We start from the raw sequence: 21537 nt of genomic DNA on the forward strand, positions 1-21537 counted from the left end.
GCGCGCTGAGGGTTCCGTACTAGGCGTATTTTTTCGAAATTTTGCACGAAAATCAAAAACTATGCATAAAAATCTGTTTTAGAATGTACAGCTACAGGCCTTTCATATGATACCCCACTTGGTATAGTAATCTTACTTTTGAAAATACTATTTGTTTGTACATGAACACATTTTAATTTTTTTTGTGACGTAACCACAAATTCACGGTTTTCGGATTTTTCCCTTCGCGTGTGCCTACCTACCTACTTGCCAAATTTCAAGTTTCTAGGTCAACGGGAAGTACCCTATAGGTTTCTTGACAGACATAACATGCAGACAACGAAGTGATCATTATAAGGGTTTCTTTTTTCCTTTTGAGGTACAGCCCCCAAAAAAAATTGTAACGGTGAACCCATTACAATTTTTTTTGGGGGCCGTTTCGATAAAAAAGATAGGTACTAAACTTAGTGCAATTTGGGCTTCATCATCATTCAGAACCAATGTTTGTACTAGCTGATGCCAGCGACATCATCTGTGTGTGAAGTATAAATAGATTTAAAAAAACTACAGTTAATGAGTTTAATAAAATTTATTAAACAAAACATTGATAAGTAAATATTACGTAGCCTAGGTATAGAAAAATATCCAAATACCTATAAAATAACATCTTAGATGCTTGCACCTGCAAGGACACTAATAGACCGAGATCCTGTGATCACTAGACCTGCGTCATAGCAAAAGTGCAGCGAGTAGGTACGTTTGACTACTCTGAAATCTGAACCTTGAGTCGTGGTTGCTTTGACCTTTATCAGATAGTAAGGTGCATAAAATTGCCGCTCAAAAACGTCATGTTTTTCATTCAACCAAATTATTCTAAAAATGCAACTGCGATCTGACCATTGGGCATCAGTTAATAATAAGTAGCCAACTTTATATTTTTTGCACTAAGGGCTTATACATATTTTATACTTTGACGTAAGATTTTGTACACCTTATTATCTCCCAAAGCCACCAATGATCCAAACTTCATAGTCACTGATTTACTCCCTGTGTTGGGGACAATACGCAAAGAAACTTTTAGCTTTTATAAAATAACGAAGGTCTGGCACGCGCTGGCCCTTTACTGTTATTTATCATTTATTTTATCAGTGATAATAACCGTGACTGGCGGCTTAACGCGCTTCTTGCGAAAGGAAAGGCCAAATTCGGATCACCAGTCTTGCGTTACCTACCCACATACATGCGTAATGTAAATTAATGGCTTATATACAAAATTTGACAACTTATTACCTATAACTAGGTAGGTAACTTTAATATTTCAATGTGCTTTTTGGGTCTAAAATCTCAATTCCGTATGAAATGGATACAATTTCCTCGATAGAAAAAAACCCAAAAACTGCTCTTCTAATACCTAACAAAAATCTAGATTTTTAGTTCCAAGCGGTAATAAATTTTCTTAAATTATGTGGATAATTCCAATTTAAAAAAATATTATGTTTTTTGATTATCAACATATTATACATTTTATTTTTTAAACGCTATAAAACTAAGTTTAACGTCATGTTTGCTAACATTGCTTTAATGCCATCTCTTTCTCGGTACACTACAATAAATAAATCTATCCATGTTGGTTTTAGCCACGACTAACTAACGGGATTAAAGTCTGTCTCCACTCTCCACAATGCAAGCAATCTCTGTATCAAGTAGATGATCTGGATTAAGGTTTTTTTTTTTGGGAACGCGTGGAAACTATTTGATTTTCCGGGACAATTTTTTTTTTATACCTGTTTAAACAGATGGGTCGTGGAAAATGTAGCTCACAGACAGAATTTCACATTTATAATATTAGTATGGATCCTAAAGCAGAAAACACGTTCTAGAGATTACTGTTTTAGCATAAGGCACCTTTAAAGTTTAAATTGTACTTAACTTACTACATATTTTGTACTTTAATTACTTTGCTTTGGTCAATCTAAATGTACAAAACGAAAAGCTGACTGACTGAATGATCTATCAACGCACAGCTCTACTGGACGGATCGGGCTGAAATGTGGCACGCAGATAGCTATTATGACGTAGATATCCGGTAAGAATTATTGAAAATTCAACCCCTAAGGGGGTAAAATAGGGGTTCGAAATTTGTGTAGTCCACGCGGATGAAGTCGCGGACATAAGCTGGTAAATAATATTTTACTCAAAAACTTATAAAAAAAATAAGAAAACTAAAGATTCTGATAAACTTTCTAGAAAACTTAATATCAATAATAATGATAATATATTATAATAAAAATAGTACCTATAAAATATTGTTTTATCACACTTTTGAGGAAGATATTTCGTATACTTATGGATACAGATTTTTTTTAATTTGTCTTCTTAAGGTTAATCCATAGAGCAGAAACAAAGAGGAGATGTTGTATTAAGATTTCCCTATGAAATATCGAGTGACATTTTGCGGGGTGAGGGGTTGTGGAACGCCGCCCACTTCTCAATTTTCCATCTGCGGGTTAGTAGCAAAACTACTCGCTTAGCGACCTAACATCGATATATTGATGTCACTACATAGTTCAGCTATCTCACACTAGATGTCAATAATCTAGAACTATTTTAATAATTACGTATAAAATTACTTACAAATGAAATGTGATACCATTCATAGCATCAGAACGTCTGTCTGAATAACTTTGACACGATAAAACACAACACTTCATCCTTTTGTTCTTAAAAACGCGAAAACACACCGATAATACGAGTCTCAATATATGTGAACCTGACGAACGCAGACAGCATACTAACTAAGGCCCCGCCCACAGTGATGACGTCAGGACCTAGTTGAAAATCACAGTGCACAGTTGCTTAGGCCAACTCCTCTTTGTTTCTGCTCTATGGGTTAATCAGTCTGTATTTACGACTAATGGAAAAATATAGACAGGCAATGTGGCTAATTCCGTTGTACACAATCTCTAAACTAAACTTAAATGGCACGTCTAAATCTATTGCTATCCCTTTCATAATGTTGCTTGCGGAAAAGGAGAGCACTAGATTTAGACCTGTTAATTTAGTTTAGTTTAGAGATTGTGTACCAGAGAATCGGCCCCAATGACGCCGATTCTGTTGTCTTTCTCTAAACTAAATTTAGAGTATCTGCGTATTTGTCTTTCTAACACATATTGCTAAAACGGGAAGGAACATGAATTTTACATTTAAAGACTCTAAATTTTAGTGCACGCTACAAATTTAAGCAATAGGCTCGCGACTGGCAGCTAAAATAACGCGGTTTGACAGCTCTAAATTAAATTTAACCCTGTCAAACTGTCTGTCCTTTTCATATTACATTAGTAAGAAGAGGGAGCGATTACTCTAAAATACAGTTGTGCTCAGAATCAGTACCAATGTAAACTTAACAAAAAATAAAATAAGAAAAACAAACGTTACTGATAAACATTCTAGAAAACTTAATGTTATATATACTAATAAATATAATACTTACCTATGTATTAAAAATAGTATAATATATAATTTTTTCACACTTTTGATTATAATGTTAAGTATGTAGATGCACATTTTTTGTTTTGTCAACATAAGGTTAAACAGTCTTTATTAAAAAGATTAATGTAAAATTAATGTAGACTTAATAAAATCTAAAACACGTGTGGAGAAGCAGATTGCTCTGTTATCATGAAGTGATCTGTTACAGTCTGAAAATGTTTCAGTTTTGAATATCTTTTCTTAGTTTGTGCACTCATTCGTGTTCATAACAATACGATTCGAAGTGTCCGTCATACAAAATCACTTTTCAGTCACCTTATCCTTTTATATATTTAGATTTTATCTCATTATTATTGCACGCCCTTATATTGGTGATACACTTGGCTTATATGTTATAATCTATTGTACAGTAGGTACTTGCGCAGAAATCTTACTTTTGCGCATATTATTTCAGCCAATCACAGCGCGCGTCCGTTCGCTATTGATTGTTGCCTACGCGCAGTTTTGTACGCGCGAATAATGAGTACAAGTTGTAATAGTAATCCGTTATTTAACAACTAGTCAAATCAGTAAGCTTTTAACAAGAAATAAGGACTGTTTTTCATTGTGTACATTCGGTTTTAGTCGGCGTTAGGTTAATGCTCTTTTCTGCGCAAACGAATTTTGACGATGCGACAAATAAAAGTGGAAGTACAACCCGTCAGAAATATCTGCGAACCGGCTGCGCGATCGCGGAAGAATGACAGCTACTTGCTACAATGCATATAGCACTATTGGCTACAATATGCATTGTTGCAACAAGAATCGCACAAATTCAGCCAATCAGAACAATTGAGATTGTAATAATGATTGATGCAGGTTTCCCGCAATCGAGGTGCGGGCTTAATGACGACATGCAACGTGCTTGCGTTGGTAACGGTACTGGCACTGGTACTGGGAACGGTACTGGTAGAACATAGTGTTTATATACTCTTTGGGTACTGGATAGGTGAAAATGGGCGAGCTGCGGGGAAGCACGAGGGGAAGCGCATTCCAGCGAGGTGCTCAGATATTTCCGACGGGTTGTACTGTACCACCTTATACATAATGTAAAACGTGTATCCCTACCCATATTATAAATGCGAAAGTGTGTTTGTTTGTTGGTTCGTCCTTCAATCACGGAGCAACGGAGCAACCGATCAACGTAATTTTTTGCACGGGTATATTAAAGACATGGGCTCATAGGCTACTTTTTATCTCGGGAAATCAGAGTTCCCACGGGATTTTTAAAAACCTGAATCCACACGAACGAAGTCGCGGACATCGGCTAGTAATGCAACAAATTTGATTCTGAATCGAATACGAATGAGTGCACAAACGTCTTGTGGGTATATTTTAGTCTAAAGATACTCCTTTAAGTTTTTTTATAATAAACTTTATGATTTTCTCTGAAGTCATCAAAATATAATTTAGATGTCATTTTAAGTAATTATAATATGTCAATTATATTGAATAATAAGTTAAGTAGTATCACAATCAGTCTTAGTTCTCTTTTTAATTTAAGTACTTAGTTGGCAGTGCGTCTGCGTAAAGTCGGGCGCGTACTGATGATACGCAGACGCTACGCGTTGTAGTTATGAAAAGAGAAAATGCAATGCAAGATTCAAAAAATCGTACTTACAATTTTTTTTTACAAGAATAGAATTTTATACTGACGTTATCGAGAGGTTTCAGAAAACTACTTCGAATTCTGTAATTTTCTTCTTTTCTGGGAGGGGCTGTCGTAGTTTGACAGCCACCTATGATTTCGTCACTCTCTTATGCCGAGATCTATAGAGCGCACTTTGACTTTGCTCAGACTTAAGATTGAGTTAAAACGAGACAGATTTATGTGAGCGATAATAGCTCTGTCTCGTTTTAACTCTGTCTTAAGTCTAAGCTAAGTCAGAGTGCGCTCTATAGATCTCACCCTCACTATTGGATTGTTGCATTGTTGCAACCAAAATAATAATATGGTAAATTCAGTCAATTACAACAATTGAGATCAGGTTCCTTGTTTTACTACGGAACCTTAAAAATTGTCTTCAAATACTATAATACTTTTGTCACTTATCTACTAAGTACTATTTTAAGGCTTCTAATACACAACTGAACGCTCTGTGCATATATTCAACTTGCTCCAGGCAGTGTTCAATGCACTCTCTGTAAAAAAAGTCAAATGTTAGTTTTGTTGGGTGACCTGTTATAGTACTCCTTTAAGCCGCGGCGGTTACGCACTCACTAAAAATACTTCCTTTTTGTTTTGTATGGAAGCTTATAACATTATATGTCGTAGATAATCGCTGGTATTCTCACGGATGACGGATAGAACTCGGTTGACGGAAGTGCAGTGCGTAATCGCCGTTACAGGGATCTTTCCCGAGAAATAATAAATAAATTAAATAAAAGTACTTTTGAATCCCACATTTATCAAAAAACTAACTGATGCCCGCGACTTCGTAGGCATGTAATTAGGTTTTTTTTAAATCCTATGGGAACTATTTGATTTTCCGGGATAGATTGCCCATGTCACTTTCCAGGTCTTTATCTTTATCCATGCAAAAAATCACGTCAATCCGTTGCACCGTTGCGACGTGATTGAAGGACAAACCAACAAACCAATAAACCAACAAATCAACAAACCAACAAACAAACACACTTTCGCATTTATAATAAGGGTACTGATTAACAGGAAAGTAGAGTAATAATAGCAGTTTATGAAACAGTTGCATAATAGATAGTATTAAACAATCGCCTGGTGATGGTGGCTCGTTTTTTAAAACCGACACCCGTGTTTTAATAGTATTACATGAGTGTTTTAATACCTAATTACAGTACGTGGCAGAAAGTAATGTACATCGGCCTTTAGAATGGCATGCCAGCTTTGTTGGCGTTTGCGTTGCCCTTGTCACTCATAACTATATGACGTTTTGTTGGTCTCAACGACAAAGGCAACAAAGGCTCTACAAATCTGCTATCTCCTTCTAAAGGTCGATGTACATTACTTTCTGCCACGTACTGTATGTAGTTTCATACACTACCTTATCTAAACTCACATCTTAAAATGTAAAATTTCGTTTCATTTTCATTTTATGGTGAATAAATTTTCATTTCATTTCCCTTAACATAATATTTTGTCATAACTCATGAGCTTTTCTTGATAAATATTGCAGGAAAAAAATATTGTAGTTTTTATAACTACTGTATTAAATACAAATAAAATCCTTCACAGTATTTAGTACCTACTGAGCATGTACATTTTTCGCCACAGTAAAAATTTTATCAACAAAAATACAGTAAAGCATTGCAATATTTTCCTAGCAAAACAGTGTGATAATATTTTTTATATCTATTATAGATGTAAGTCATTAAAGTAGGTCAATATGTGACAGATTTTGATTTCATAATCAGAATTTTAAGATATGAGCGTAGATAAAATACTTACGTGTATGCGGGATTTTGAATAGCAAACCTTTTTCCAAAGCTGGGGTCACTAGGATTTTCCCTTTTTTGAATTCTGGAACACGAAAATTCAACAGTAAAATCTAACTACAGTAAGATATAGTCCATAAGACCAGTTACTTCGGCGAAGATTCTTAGATATGTTTTACGGCTATAGACTACACTGCAATCGTATTTTTATTTTTTTACTATGTTACATGGGGTTGGTTATTCAAGGGGCGGACCAACAAATTCCTGATAGGCCGGCAACGCATCAAGCGGTTCCTGTGGTGCTACAAATGTTCATGTGCGGCAGTAATCACTTAGCATCAGGTGACCCGCCTGCTCGTTTGCTCGCTATTGTTATTTAAAAAAAAGTTTACCAAGAAATAAACGTTTACGTACAGTTTTAATGATTGGAACAACCCAGCGACACAATCTATGTACCTGTCGCTCTTCTCTCTTAAGCATTCCTTTCTTCTTTCGGGAATTTCACCTTTATTCAATTCTTCCATTACGCTTTCACTATGGAACACGAAAAAATATCCGAATTATTATCCATACTAATATTATAAATGTGAAAGTGTGTCTGTCTGTCTGCTAGCTTTTCACGGCCCAACAGTTTAATCGATTTTGTTGAAATTTCGTACAGAGTTAGCTTACATCTCGGGATACTTTTTATCCCAGAAAATCAAAAAGCTGCTACAGGATTCTTAAAGGCCCATCCGTTGAACCGATTTTTATGAAATTTGGTACAGAGGTAGCTTGCAAGGCAACTTTATATCCCGGTTAATCAAATAGTTCCCACTGGATTTTTATAAACCTAAATCCGCGTGGACGAAGTCGTGGCTATCCTCAAGTTATTTATGTCATCTAAATAGAAATAAATACATATATATTTTAAAACTATGCTGCAGGCAAAACTCTTTTTATCAAAATCGAACCTGCTAACTTCAAAGGAGCAAAAGATTGAATATTGTTAAAACAGTCAGAAATAAAAGAAAGTTGTTTTAAACTACCGTGAGTGATTTCCATTGTATGAGAAACCGGCTTTACTAACGTATTTAGTCGACGTTAGCCCGACTAGTTTCGAACCCATCCGGGGTCCTTTTTCACATCCACTACATCCTCTTAAATGTATAACTTGTATAAAAGAGCAGGATTTGCGATGGCTGGCGAATGCGAAGCTCTACCTGGGAGTGAGCCCTAGGGCTCGTAGAAATAATTAATTGGAGAGATCGGTCGGCAGTCTTCCTAAGGACGCCTCCTGTGAGGCCCGGACCACGGTTTAGGATGACGTTGGGCCCAATGGGTTGGTTGGAATTTATTATTCCGTACGCCCCCGATAAGGACAACCCTCCAGCTCCCATGGCCCCACCCTCTCGGTTATATGGGCCGAATCGCGGGAGGGCGCCCGTTCGGTAATTGCTCTTGGCGCTTTGACGATGCCGTATAGTTTTATGTACTTACTAGCTGATGCCCGCGACTACGTTCGCGTGGATTTAGTTTTTTAATCGCTAATTTTTCGGGATAAAAATTAGCCTGTCACTCTCAAGGTCACAACTACAAACATGCAAAAAATCACGTCGATTCTGTTACCTATAATATTCGATGGAGCTTTAATTCCTTACCTTTTGTTGCATTTTTCTAGGCCAGCCTACTATTACCTGGTTGCTACCCAACCAATTGGTAGAACTAGGAGGAGGAGGAGGAGGAGGAGGAGGAGGAGGAGGAGGAGGAGGTATGGAGTCAATTACAAAAATGCAACACTGCTGCTTGAATTAATAAGAAATAGTCAAAAACTCACATGAAATGCTTCATTTTGGTTAAAGACCTTCTTATCATGTCCACCGTGTTTTCCAATTTCTGAAACACAGGGTCGCCATTGTCATTTGTTTGCGAGATGCCATTCTTTAGAATGCTTTCGCTTTGAATGTAGCTGGATCCAGATTCATTGCTTACTGCATTACTATTTACTAGAATATCTACTACTGCATCCAATTTATTCTGGTTGCATTCTATTGATTTAATAATCTTGTCTTGACTTGAACCAGTTGATTGAATAGTCTTGTACAGATTTGAGCCAGTTGACTGAATAGTCTTGTATTGATTTGAACCAGTTGATTGAATAGTCTTGTATTGAATTACAGGTGATTGATTAGTCTTGTATTGTTTTGAACCAGCTGATTGAGTAGTCTTGTATTGAATTACAGGTGATTTAATAGTCTTGTATTGATTTGCACCCGTTGATTGAGTAGTCTTGTCTTGATTTGAACCAGTTAATTGAATAGTTCTGTCTTGATTTGAATCAGTGGATTGAATAGATTTGAATTGATTTGAACCTGTTGATTGAATTGTCTTGTATTGATTTGAACCAGTTGATTGAATAGTCTTATCTTGATTCGAATCAGTGGCATTTGGTGTCGAAATATTTCCATCTACCATATTATTTCGAAATAGCTTGATGGATCCACAACATCCTTCTACGTCGAAAAGCTCACGGTTATTCTGTCGCAGTAGGGGTATGTTGTAATCAGGTCCAGTATTGGTGACCACCTACGGACAGCGCCAAAACTGTAGATAAATGTTTAACAGGCGAAATTAATAACCAACCTACCTGTTATCTCTCAATAAGTATGTTCTCGGTACGCTCAGTGGCGCGCTTCGAATCAACACAAAAATTTAAAGCCCGACTAGAAATATAAAACCCTTGCTCTGGAGGCGTCATTAGTATGTGGTCTATGGTCAGTTGGTCACTAAGTATAAGGTCTTGCATAAATGATTTGTACGGGTTTTCCGCAATATGGCGAGGTATTATATTTTTCTGGTCAGGCTTTATATGGCACACTATTTTCAGCGTAATTATATCTGTCCATTTTAGTGGCACCAAAGCAATATTTTTAAATTAGCTGATGCCCGCGACTTCGTCCGCGTGGAGTTACCTACATTTTTCAAAATCCCGCGGGAACTCTTTGATTTTCCGAGATAAAAGTAGCCTATGTGTTAATCCAGGGTATAATCTATCTGCATTCCAAACTTAATCCAAATCTGTTCAGCCGTTTTTGCGTGATTGAGTAACAAACATCCAAGCATCCACACTTTTACATTTATAATATTACTAGCTGATGCCCGCGACTTCGTCCGCGTGGAATTAGGATTTTCGAAAACCCAGTGGGAACTTTTTGATTTTCTGGGATAAAAAGTAGCCTATGTCACTCCCCAGGTCTTTATCTATACCCATGCAAAAAATCACGTCAATCCGTTGCACCGTTGCGACGTGATTGAAGGATAAACCAACAAACCAACAAACAAACACACTTTCGCATTTATAATACTGATTAGGATATTAGGATTAGGATATTAGGATGTCGAATGTGCATATTTTAATATTATTGTTGGTATACCTCATGCTGGGGTGTCCTGCCGGTGCCACTGTCGACACGATCGCAACTGTTCTCTGCAGCTGAGAAAAAAAGTTCAAAACTAAAATTGGATTTTAAAAAAACACTTCAATGTGTTAAAATTTGATATGTCAGCCAGTTTAGTCTTATGTTATAGTCCAAAGCGAAATGCCATCTCATCGCGATTGACCTGTGTAATTCTTAGGAAAGCTCAGAGTGATTAAGAAGAAGAAGTTTTCAGTGTAGAAGTGCTTAAAGTCCAAAACCGAAACTCTAATTTGCAAATGCCGTATTTACACATACATTTGGATTAAGCAATCCTGAATAAAGTTTCCATCTTGTCATATTATATCAACGCACAGCCTAAACCGCTGGTCCTAAAGACATGAAACTTGGAGGGTGTGTTCTTTGTAAAGAGGAAATATATAGAGCCTCAATAGCTCAACGGTTAAGGCGCGGACTGAAATCCGAAACCCCACCCGTTGCACTATTGTCGTACCTACTCCTAGCACAAGCTTTACGCTTAGTTGGAAACGGAAATATTATTCATGATTAGCATGGCTAATATTCATGTAAAAAAAACCACTAAGAAAGGATTATTTGAAATTCAACCCCTAAGTGGGTTATGAGGGACAGAAGTTTGTATGAAAGTCCGTCATTTTTGAAGTTACATTACAACAATGAAAATTGGTATGTAAGCTTTGGGTTAAAAACAGGGACCGAAAGGTTAATATAATGTTTAATCGGGTTAATTTTTAGGGTTAGGTTACAAAACCCATAATAAAGAAACCCAAAATAAAATTACTTATGAAAGTTTTTAGGTCAAAAATATGGATATTTAGACGGTAGTAACTTTTAACATACGTGCGTAGTTCTTCATTAAGTATATCTACATTTCTAAAAATTATGAAAATTAGACAACATTTACGGCTATCGTATGAAAATTTACAACTAGACGATCCTCTTAAGGTTAACTTACTCTCATCCCTTTCCATGCGAAAGGGTTCGTCTCCGATTCGCTGCCGGCATTCTGAACTTATGGACAGCTCATCGGGAAACTCCTCAGCCGTCTGTATGCTTGCAATCAAGTCTGTTAACATTTGTTTACAGTCACTTAATTCTGGAAGCTGAGATATTTTCTAAAAGAAAAACGAGCCATGATTTCGCTGGATCAAGTTTATCATAAAAAGTTAGTACATTTAGGATGCATAACATCAAAAACGCAAAATGACAAAATTGTAACGTTTGGAAAATACCAAACCCAAAATTTCTATTTAATAATTTAGTTTAGGTATATAGTTTGATTTTGTATTTTTTTGTTATTTTTTACTATCACAGCGATTTGGCATTTCGCGTATATTGCAAGCAAATTTGGCATTCTGCGTCATTTGGCATTTAGTTTTTTTGGCGTTGGCGGGTTTTCTGGGTGGTTTCATAAGTATTAACAACGAAGGGGACCCCTTCTAACCTAACCCATTCTTGTCAGAGTGCTCCGAGTCCCGAGCTCGCTTTCGCTTGCTCTTGCATCTTCAGTTCTCTATGGCGGGTTTTTCCTAAGTATATCATAAACTTCATTTATGGGGGAGTGACTGGGTGGTTTAAAAATAACAACGAAACTTTATTTATAGGAAGGGCATTTTATATAAAAAAATGTTATATGTTGTTTTACTAATTAACACGATTAAGAAATCAATTGTTTGTCAAATGATATTTTATGCAATGTCAATTTTCCTGGTAATTTGTTTTGTCAAGGGAATTATTTGTAGAATCAGAAATTTTATAACAATGAATAAATGCAGATTCATAATTTTGCCAAACATTGTTTGTGGAATGAAACTTTGTTATTTGTTTTTTGCGAATTGATAGGTCCACCCTACTTACCTCTAACTCCTTAATAAGTAAAATTCCAGCACCCAATATTTGTATGAATCGATCAGACTTTATATTTGGTCGCATGATATCTGAAAAAAAAAAAAAATTGAAGCCGTTCAATTTACACTGTACTACATGATGCCCGCGACATTGGACTCGTGTATTAAGGTTTTTAAAAAATTGGGGGCTAACTCTTTGATTTATCGAGTTAAAAATTTGCTTATACCCATCTTTGAGATTCAAACTGTGTACCTTTGATCAAATCGTTTAAACAGATGGGCTATGAAAAGGTAACAGACAGACACACTAGCATTTATAAGTAGGGATATGAAAGGATACATTGACTAACATATCAATGTGCAGCTCAAAGTTGAAAGTAAGAACTGGTTTCTCGAAAGAAAACCTAGGATTTACCAAGTGAATGCTGGGAAAAATCCGACATTAACGATTATCACAGACCAGCGGGGTGATTCACTAACTCAGTGTCCAACTAACTCGCTAGCTCAGTGTAGTTGAGTAAAATAAATAAAAATAACAATGAATGGAATGAATGAATGGCACCGAGCGCATTTGACTTTTTTTTTGTTAGAATATTAGCCATGTTAAATGACTAAAATTCCCCTTTCCTCTCCAACTAAGCGTAAAGCTTGTGTTGGGAGTAGGTACGACAATAGTGCAACGGGCGGGGTTTGAACCGCGTCGACCTTTCGGTTTTCAGTCCACTCCTTTCCCGTTGAGCTATCGAGGCTATTTATTTTATAATCCATGGAAGGTTTTCTACGAAAACTGATTGATATCCCCAATGCAGGAGCAATGTAGAGCCGATCAATGTGAAATGATTCAGTGTTAGACACTGAGTTAGCGAATCACCTAACTGTTCGGCATTTTACCATTGATAAATCCAATTTTACTTATTGTTACCATTGATAAAACAATTTTACAGTATTACTGTAAAATCTTATAGGATTTACCGTAATATTAATATGGAAATAATGCCGTCGGAAAATACGAATATAAAGACGGGTTAAAATCAAAAATATTTACCATTACTTATATAAAATCCACACATCGATATCAAGCGGTCTACGATTGCGCACAGCACCTTGTTTTGACAATAGTGTTCTTTTAAACGTTGTAGGCCCTCGTGTAACCAACAAGGCGGGTCGGATTGCTTTTCGGGAATGCTCTGAAAACATTAATAGAACTTTAAAATTGAGACACATGGCCAATAGAAAATCAGTCAAGTGCGAGTAGGACGCACCCGAAGCGGTCCCTACCATCGTACAACAAATGACACTTTTTCATTTTTTTATATTTTATGGTTGCCATACCATGATATTTTTATTATTTGTTCATACAGAAGAAAAAGCTGTGAAGATTCCAACTCTCTACCTATTATGGTTCACGAATTATAGCCCGCTGAAAGACGGACGGACGGACGGGAAGAGGAGACTAAAAGTCTATCCGCTTAGATACGGTCGCCTCAAATTGTAAATGGCGCCACTGCGACTTCGGTTACCCGCGTGGTGTGCACACCAGCAGAAGGATTTGGCATCTACTTATGTTTTTCATTAAAATTCTCTTTGCTACCCATCTTGTGTTTATTATTTATATTCGTATTTTACTACAATAAAAGATTTATTTAAGAAACAGAGTAAAAAAATAATAAAATAACAGCAAAATAATAAGAGCGCCTGCTGGTGTCCCGACACTATGTTAGTGAATATACTATAATAGGATCCTGTTGGCACCCTTCAGGTACGGATCCCTACAAAAGATCACAATACACATACCTGCAATACATTGTGCAAACAATGTTCCATTATCTGCAGAAAGCTGCAAGTGCACTCATCGACTGATTTGTACACATTGGTCTGCAAATTTTCGTGTTCCGCACAGAACTCCTTCAAACTACTCTCTATAAAGTCACCTTCAAAGTTTATTTTAGTTGCTGTGCGGACATAATTTCTCTTTACATTTCCTTCAAAAAGGTTGTTTGAATTTTCTTTTTCTTTGGACGTTCGACTGAAAATACTTCTTTCGCCATTTTGGTTAACAAAAATTCCGAAATTTTCGTACGCACTTTTTTTACCATAACACTCATTAAGGACGGCCGGCGATGCCGGCCATTTAAAAGTTTCCTTGTCCGGGTCGAGTAGAAACAGATTTTCTTTTTGGTTTATTATTTTAAGCGCATTCAAATAATAGACGTGAATGTCGTTCCTTCTCGCTAGATCCCATAAGTTCTTACTTTTTGTAATAATGACCTGAAAACAAATAAACAAATGTTTCTCAAGCATTTCACCACAGTAACATATTCAAACAGCATTGGGCCGCGATTAAACCTGTAAGTTTCACTCACGTAAGTAGCTTACGTAATTAATTGACAACTTTACTTTAGTAAATTTGTCGTAAGTTAATCATGTAAGCTACTTACGGGAGTAAAACTTACAGGCGTAATTCAGTCAGCGGAATTACCAAGCGGATACAGCAATAGTACATCTTTGCGTATACCACCACCACGTACACCCACCACGGGAATCCATACTTATATCGTAACTTTAAACTGCAGTGCTGTGCGGGCTAAATTGCACTATATTGCGTCGTAACAAGAGTCACTATTTATTTAAACATCTTTGCGGAGTTAGACTTCTGTACGAGTAAGGTATATTGGTCTACTAGGAGGCTTCGGCCGTGGTTAGTTACCACCCTACTGGCAAAGCAGTGCCGCCAAACAAAAAACCCGTTCCGGTACGATGCCGTGTAGAAACCAAATAGGTATGGGTTTAATAAAAACTACCATATCCCTTCCAGTTTAGCCCGCTTGATTCTTAAGACTGCATCATCACTTACCATCAGGTGAGATTGTAGTCAAGGGCTAACTTGTTTCTGATATTGTTTTTTTTTTTAGTATTTTGCGTTGCGTTTACACCTATGCCTCAAGAAATCCCCACTTAAAGGACCTGTTAGTTCTTTTCAGTTATGGACCATTTTAGCGATAAAGCCGCCTATTGTACATGCTATCTTTGTTATATATGTCTATTGTTTTGGTTTTGGTGTACAATAAAGCATATTTTACTTTTACTTACTTAAACAAATGCCAAAAATCGAGAATAAAATATAAATACATACCAAATGGAATGTGTTCGCTTGTTTACAATATTCGATTATTTGTTTGTGCACTGTAACATTATCTAGAGAACAATCCAGATGATTGTCAGTTTCTGAAAAAAAAATTCAATTATAAAGAATGCTTATATATTTCTTTAGGTTTCCATACCTGTAGGGTACCAACGGGACAATTACTACACCTCCGCTGTCCGTCCATCCATCCGTCCGTCTGTCAGCGTGCTTTTTCTCATGAACCGTAACCGTAACCGTATTTTCACAAAAATGTATTTTATTTCTATTGCCGCTATAACAGCAAATAAAAAAATCAAAATGGCCGCCATGAAAATTAAAAATTGTTATTTCTGATTCCGACTCGCACTTGACCGAGTTTTATTGTAACAAAATAGATAAATGTTAAAAACATAAATTACTAGAAGATTCCAGCGACTTCGTTTGCGTGGATCAAGGTTTTACAAATCCCGTGGGAAGTCCTTGATTTTCCGGGATAAAAAGTAGCCTTATGCCTACTTGCATGTAGCCTATGTCCTTCCCGGGATATCAAACTAACTCTGTACCAAATTTCATCCAATTCGATTAAACTGTTGGGCCGTGAAAAGCTAGCAGACAGACAGACAGACAGACACACTTTCGCATTTATAATATTAGTGTGGATTATCAGTTACTGGTAATACATACCACACACGGAATTTTCAAGCAGCCACAGATATACTCGTCCAGCGATTGCCGCGCGATCGTTTGCGGCGCGAGGGTCGTCGCGTAGGGATTTCAGTTTCGCGAGCACTACTGCTGGTGTATGCAGCGAGCATGTGCGATCTACGAGAACAGAACAGCTCTTATTATTACCACTACAAGGAAAGCAGGGGCTAGGAATCTAAATCTATACATACAAAAGGATAAATTCGTAAAACATAAACATATTATATTTTTGATTTATTTTTAAAATGTGTGTCCGCTGTTTTGCCCTCCAACATGATCTGAGACCTTTTATAGTCCCAAGTAATAAATAACAGTAGTAGTAATAAAACTTAAAACGTAAACTAATTGAAAAATCCTATTACAATGTAAAGGATTATTTAAATGATAAGCAAGCTTGGGAATGAGTTGCTTAACGGCTTGTGATAGTTCTAATAAGTTTCAATAATTTTGTAAAGTGGTAAGGCTCTTCTCAGACCTGGGCGCGTTTGGAACCCTCGTATCTTTAGTTTTAAGTTTGTGTAATAATTATCACCACTATATCTTAGAAATCCAACATCTGACCATCAAAAAGAGTTATTTATTACCTATTTTGAATAAATCATTTGACTTTGACTTTAACATATTATATATACGCACAGCTTGAACAGGTAATTTATTATCGTAGGCCCTAAATAAAAAGATTTATCCGAAATTGCACCCGAACGGAGCCAGGGCGAATCAGCTACATAGTAGGTATACTATCAAAAAATTTACACATTCGCTTCGCTCACGTTTTTTTTCAGATTTTCGCATGGCCAGTTTCACACTTTGTATACGTTTAAACATACAGAATGTTTATTTAATTATTCAATATAAATATATTTGATTAATAAAGTAGCTTATACCCGCGACTTCCTCCTCGTGGACTACACAAATTTCAAACTCCTATTTTTGAGTTTTCAAAACTCCTTTCTTAGCGAATGTCTACGTCATAATTACTATCTGCATGCCAAATTTGAGCTGTGCGTTAATAGATCAATCAGTAAGTCAGTCAGTCACCTTTTCCTTTTATATATTTAGATAAATAAAATCTTCGCGAAAATACAAATCCTCTGTATTCCCTCTCCCGTGGCGCGGAATTTCATAATAAAATGAAATAAAATAGTTTATTTGTATGAATATGGGAAGACAAGGTGTTTACAATACAGAGTTAAGCGTAAAGTTCGGTATTTCCTTGTCTGCTCTAAAAGGGAATCTCAAAATTTCAGTTTCCAGATCCAATTTGCATATACATTGAATTCTCGTCGCAATAATTATTATGATTCGGTAGGTACCTATATTTTATATCAATTCTTGAATTTTTTCTTCAATCTTAGATTATGAAAAAGCAGCTTTTTGTAAAACAGGATTACAAACAACAAAAAGAAGAGAAAAGAAATTTCAAAGTAAACTGAACTTTATCGTCACATATTATGAACTAAGCAAAATCAAAAAGACGCGCGCATATTATGTTATAATTTTTTAAGGCAGGATCGTCTGACTGAATATGAATACCTAATTAATCTAATAATTAATTATTATTATTAGGTATACACCTTGTATCATTCTATTTTCAGGCAATAATTTAATTCATTAGTGTCATAATTTGTTATAATCTCGCCATTTAATGCCACGTCATTATTTTTTGAGCCAGAATAGTACCTACTCACCGCCAGCAATGAAGTTTTTCATGAAATTTAAATTCTCCAACAGGACCTCTACATCTAGTACTAAATACCAGGAGTTAGTGTACTCAGACGTTGAGAGATTGCGCAGAAAATTTATGCCAACTTTCACCTAAAACAAAATACAAGTTCACAAATAACAGATCATTCTTTCTATAAATTAGATTTTTGAGAAGATACTAAACACTATATTTGTTTTCTAGCTCTTATATTATAATTCTAGACCCTAGTATACTCTCCCCCTCTCTCTTTTCCTACGACGAGGGATCTTGAGAGTAACGACCCCTTCCATTCTTCTTTTTCTTCTAGAGTCCACGGTCACTTCGAACATGGACAGCCCAAAAAGCCGCAACCGCGATAGATCGGTCTTAAAGGTAGCAGTCGTGGTGAAAAGATTAGGCAGCCTACTGATGTTGTTCATGTAGTAGCTGCTTCCAGGGACGCCGGGTGCTTGTGATCGGTATAAAACTAAGCACCACGGGGGAAGCTCTTTTCATGTCCTCCCTTTCATTAATTAGTACATATTGGAGGGGGGTTTTCTTGGAATAATAATGCCTTTTTAATTTCTTTTCTGAGTCAATACTCTATCATTTAGATTTTGTTTCTCCTGTAATCTCAATAAATAGACACAGAGATAGCTTGCATCCTGGAAATGGACTGATATTTTTTACTCCAAAAACATTTTAATCCCAAGTAAAAATATAAAGATGTAAAATAGTACTTTCAAGTTACGAGCAACACCTAGTTCTTAATTAAAAGAAAAAAACTTACATTTTCATTTCTGTGCCAGCGGTTTCGCGTCGTCGATGATGACGTGTCATCATCAAATTCCAAATCTATATTTACTATATCTGGATTGTATTTTAGACCATCTGTGCCAAAAAAACACAATTTTCTTCCTTAAATTTACCATATTAATAGTCCATACTAATACTATAAACACGAAAGTGTGTCTGTTTTTTTTCCGCTAAACAGAGTTTCCGCGGGATTTTTGAAAACCTAAATCCATGTGGACAAAGTTGCGGGTCTGATCTATTTGGTACAGAGATAGCTTACATCCAGCCTTACATCTAGGAACTTGAGATGTGTTTACTCTATAACACAAAATATTATGCACTCTCAATGATCTTTTTTTGAAATTTTATTATTATTATTATTTTTTCTACAAAAAAAAACACTTTCAATATTGGTTTCTTCGTGCTCGTAAGCGCTTGGTGGCTTGTCTGAGCACTGTATTAAACATGCACCCCGATTGTTCAAAACTTTCATGTTTTAATGTTAATCATGAATGCTGTTTCCTTGCACTTTCTAGGGTTCCGTACCTCAAAAGCAAAAAAGGCATCCTTATAGGATCACTTTGTTGTCTGTCTGTCTGTTGGTCTGTCCCGTTGACCTAGAATCATGAAATTTGGTTGGTAGGTAGGTCTTATAGCACAAGTAAAGGGATAAATCCGAAAACCGTAAATTTGTGTTTACATCACAAAAAAACGTGTTCATGAACAAATAACTAATTTTTCCAATTATTTATCAAAGTAAGATAAGTATACCAAGTGTGTTACCATATGAAAGGGCTTTACCTGCACATTCTAAAACAGATTTTTATTTATTTTTATGCATAATAGTTTTTAATTTATCAAAAAATACGACAGTTAGTAGGTACGGAACCCTTGGTAAGCCTTACTCGCACTTGGCGGTTTTTAAAATTTGATTTTGCCTTTTATTTTATGAGCAAAAGTCAAAAATTATACCAATTAACAAGGCCAACTTGAGTTTAAGTCAGGTAACGAAAACTAAAAAATATTACCTTGTTCTGAGATACTTGAAAGAGGGGAACATATCTTAGCTTTTTTCATACATTGACTAAGTTCCTCAATGTCTGTACTGGATCGACGTTTTGGTAAAAAATTATTGTCAAATATTGGTTCAAAAACACTTTTTCTTGGACTCCCTTCACAAAGTTGCTTGCTGTCTAATGATTTTGGGAGTCTCAAAGAAAATGGATTGTTCAGAATCGATTTGAACTGTATATGCTCAGATTTCCTGCTTTGAGATATAAGATTTAGATTATTCACAAGGACATTTGGTTTGTTTAAGTTATTGTTTAAGTCACCATTTTTTATTTTATTTATGGCATGGTTGTGAAGGTATCTAGGAAATTCCACTTTGCTAAAGGTTTGTGCCTGTGGTTTTTCTGATATTCTCTCATCTGGAGTTTGCCACTGTTTAGGTTTTTCTGATATTCTCTCATGTGGAGTTTGCCCCTGTTTAGGTTTTTCTGATATTCTCTCATCTGGAGTTTGCCACTGTTTAGGTTTTTCTAATATTCTCTCATGTGGAGTTTGCCCCTGATTAGGTTTTTCTGATATTGTCTCATGTGGAGTTTGCCACTGTTTAGGTTTTTCTGATATTCTCTCATCTGGAGTTTGCCCCTGTTTAGGTTGTTCTGATATTGTCTCATGTGGAGTTTGCCCCTGTTTAGGTTGTTCTGATATTGTCTCATGTGGAGTTGGACCCTGTTTAGGTTGTTCTGATATTGTCTCATGTGGAGTTTGCCCCTGTTTAGGTTGTTCTGATATTGTCTCATGTGGAGTTTGCCCCTGTTTAGGTTGTTCTGATATCGTCTCATGTGGAGTTGGCCTCTGTTTAGATTTTTCTGCTCTACTCCCATCTGGAATTTTCCCCTGTTTATAAATATAAATATTTTATTTAAGTACTGTGTGACTTAAAATAACTTATGCTGGAAAATAAAAGTTAAAATAACAACTTGTTTTGCCCCCAACTTTTTAGTCAAATATTACCAGAGTTACTGCTTTACTTCTGATAATCTCAGGTTCTGGGTATTATACAAACACACACAAAATATTTAGTGTAGGAACCAGTTTGAAGTTATATTTTAGACAAAACTTCTATAGGTACACAATATATTGGCTATTCTAATTTTTGGTAAACAAAAACAAGTGGTCGCTATGGAATGTGGGTGCGAGCAAGACTACTAATCATTCAACTTGAATGTTTAGTCATAATCATCATGATCAACCTATCACCGTCCCACTACTGAGCATAGGTCTCCACCCAGAATGTGAAGGATTCAAACATAGTCCACCACATGGCCGAGTCCAGACTGGCAGACTTGTATACACCTTTGAGACCATTATGGAGAACTCTCAGGCATGTAGGTTTCCTCACTATGTTTTCCTTCACAGATAAAGCAATTCCGAATAAGACGCGGACGTTTTAACCACTAGGCTATCGCTCCTATTCACGGTTTAAAGGTAATCCTTTAAACCGTGAATAGGAGCGATATCAGTTTTCTGTGTCACAATATACTTGTCTTATTAAGTAGTACTTTTAGGTATCTATTATGTTGCACGAAAATTCAAAGTTGGTTCAAGTTTAAGGGCAAAATTTAAAAATGCATACTTATTACTTACTGAGGGCATAGTCCAACTCCACGCTTTCTCTGCGGTTCGAGTGTTAAAATAATAATATCGTCCTTCTAACTTCTTGGAAGGGCATAAAACCCACGCAGAACTATTACCTTCCATAATTTGATAACAAAACAAATAAATGTATTATATGGACCACATGCCTTCAACATAAAACCGACATCAAGGAAAGGTGAATTTTAACGTAGGCGATGAAAGAACTCTTGCTTCAATTCAATCCGGCATGCATCCAGCCAGTACCACATTCTATTTAAACACGTTCTTATTTATTATTAAATCTAATAATCTAATGGATTGTTTCATTTCAAGCCTTGAAAATTGAATGTCACTTGAAATTTGAATCATTGGTCTTGGTATACA

The 21537-nt window shown here is 36.1% G+C and overlaps 1 protein-coding gene across 2 annotated transcripts; it reads right to left on the bottom strand.

The window, feature by feature from the left end:
- Positions 1-553: 553 nt before the first annotated feature.
- LOC117991995 (uncharacterized) lies at positions 554-21510 on the bottom strand. Of its 2 annotated transcripts, none has more exons than XM_069505269.1 (15): positions 21163-21510; positions 19536-20412; positions 18503-18603; positions 17717-17843; positions 16008-16145; positions 15333-15424; positions 13994-14467; positions 13245-13386; positions 12210-12289; positions 11308-11467; positions 10332-10390; positions 8735-9483; positions 7333-7452; positions 6959-7003; positions 554-5649 (listed from the first exon to the last, which is right to left on the bottom strand). In XM_069505269.1, the coding sequence occupies exons 1-15, from the start codon at positions 21274-21276 to the stop codon at positions 5571-5573; spliced, it is 3357 nt and encodes a 1118-aa protein (XP_069361370.1). In that variant the 5' UTR covers positions 21277-21510; the 3' UTR covers positions 554-5570. The 2 variants fall into 2 exon arrangements, with proteins under 2 accessions (XP_069361370.1, XP_069361369.1); XM_069505268.1 differs by having other exon boundaries at positions 6932-7003.
- Between the last annotated feature and the right edge of the window lie 27 nt (positions 21511-21537).

This window comes from Maniola hyperantus, chromosome 20, assembly GCF_902806685.2.
Source record: "Maniola hyperantus chromosome 20, iAphHyp1.2, whole genome shotgun sequence".
Classification (NCBI taxonomy): Eukaryota; Metazoa; Arthropoda; class Insecta; order Lepidoptera; family Nymphalidae; genus Maniola; species Maniola hyperantus.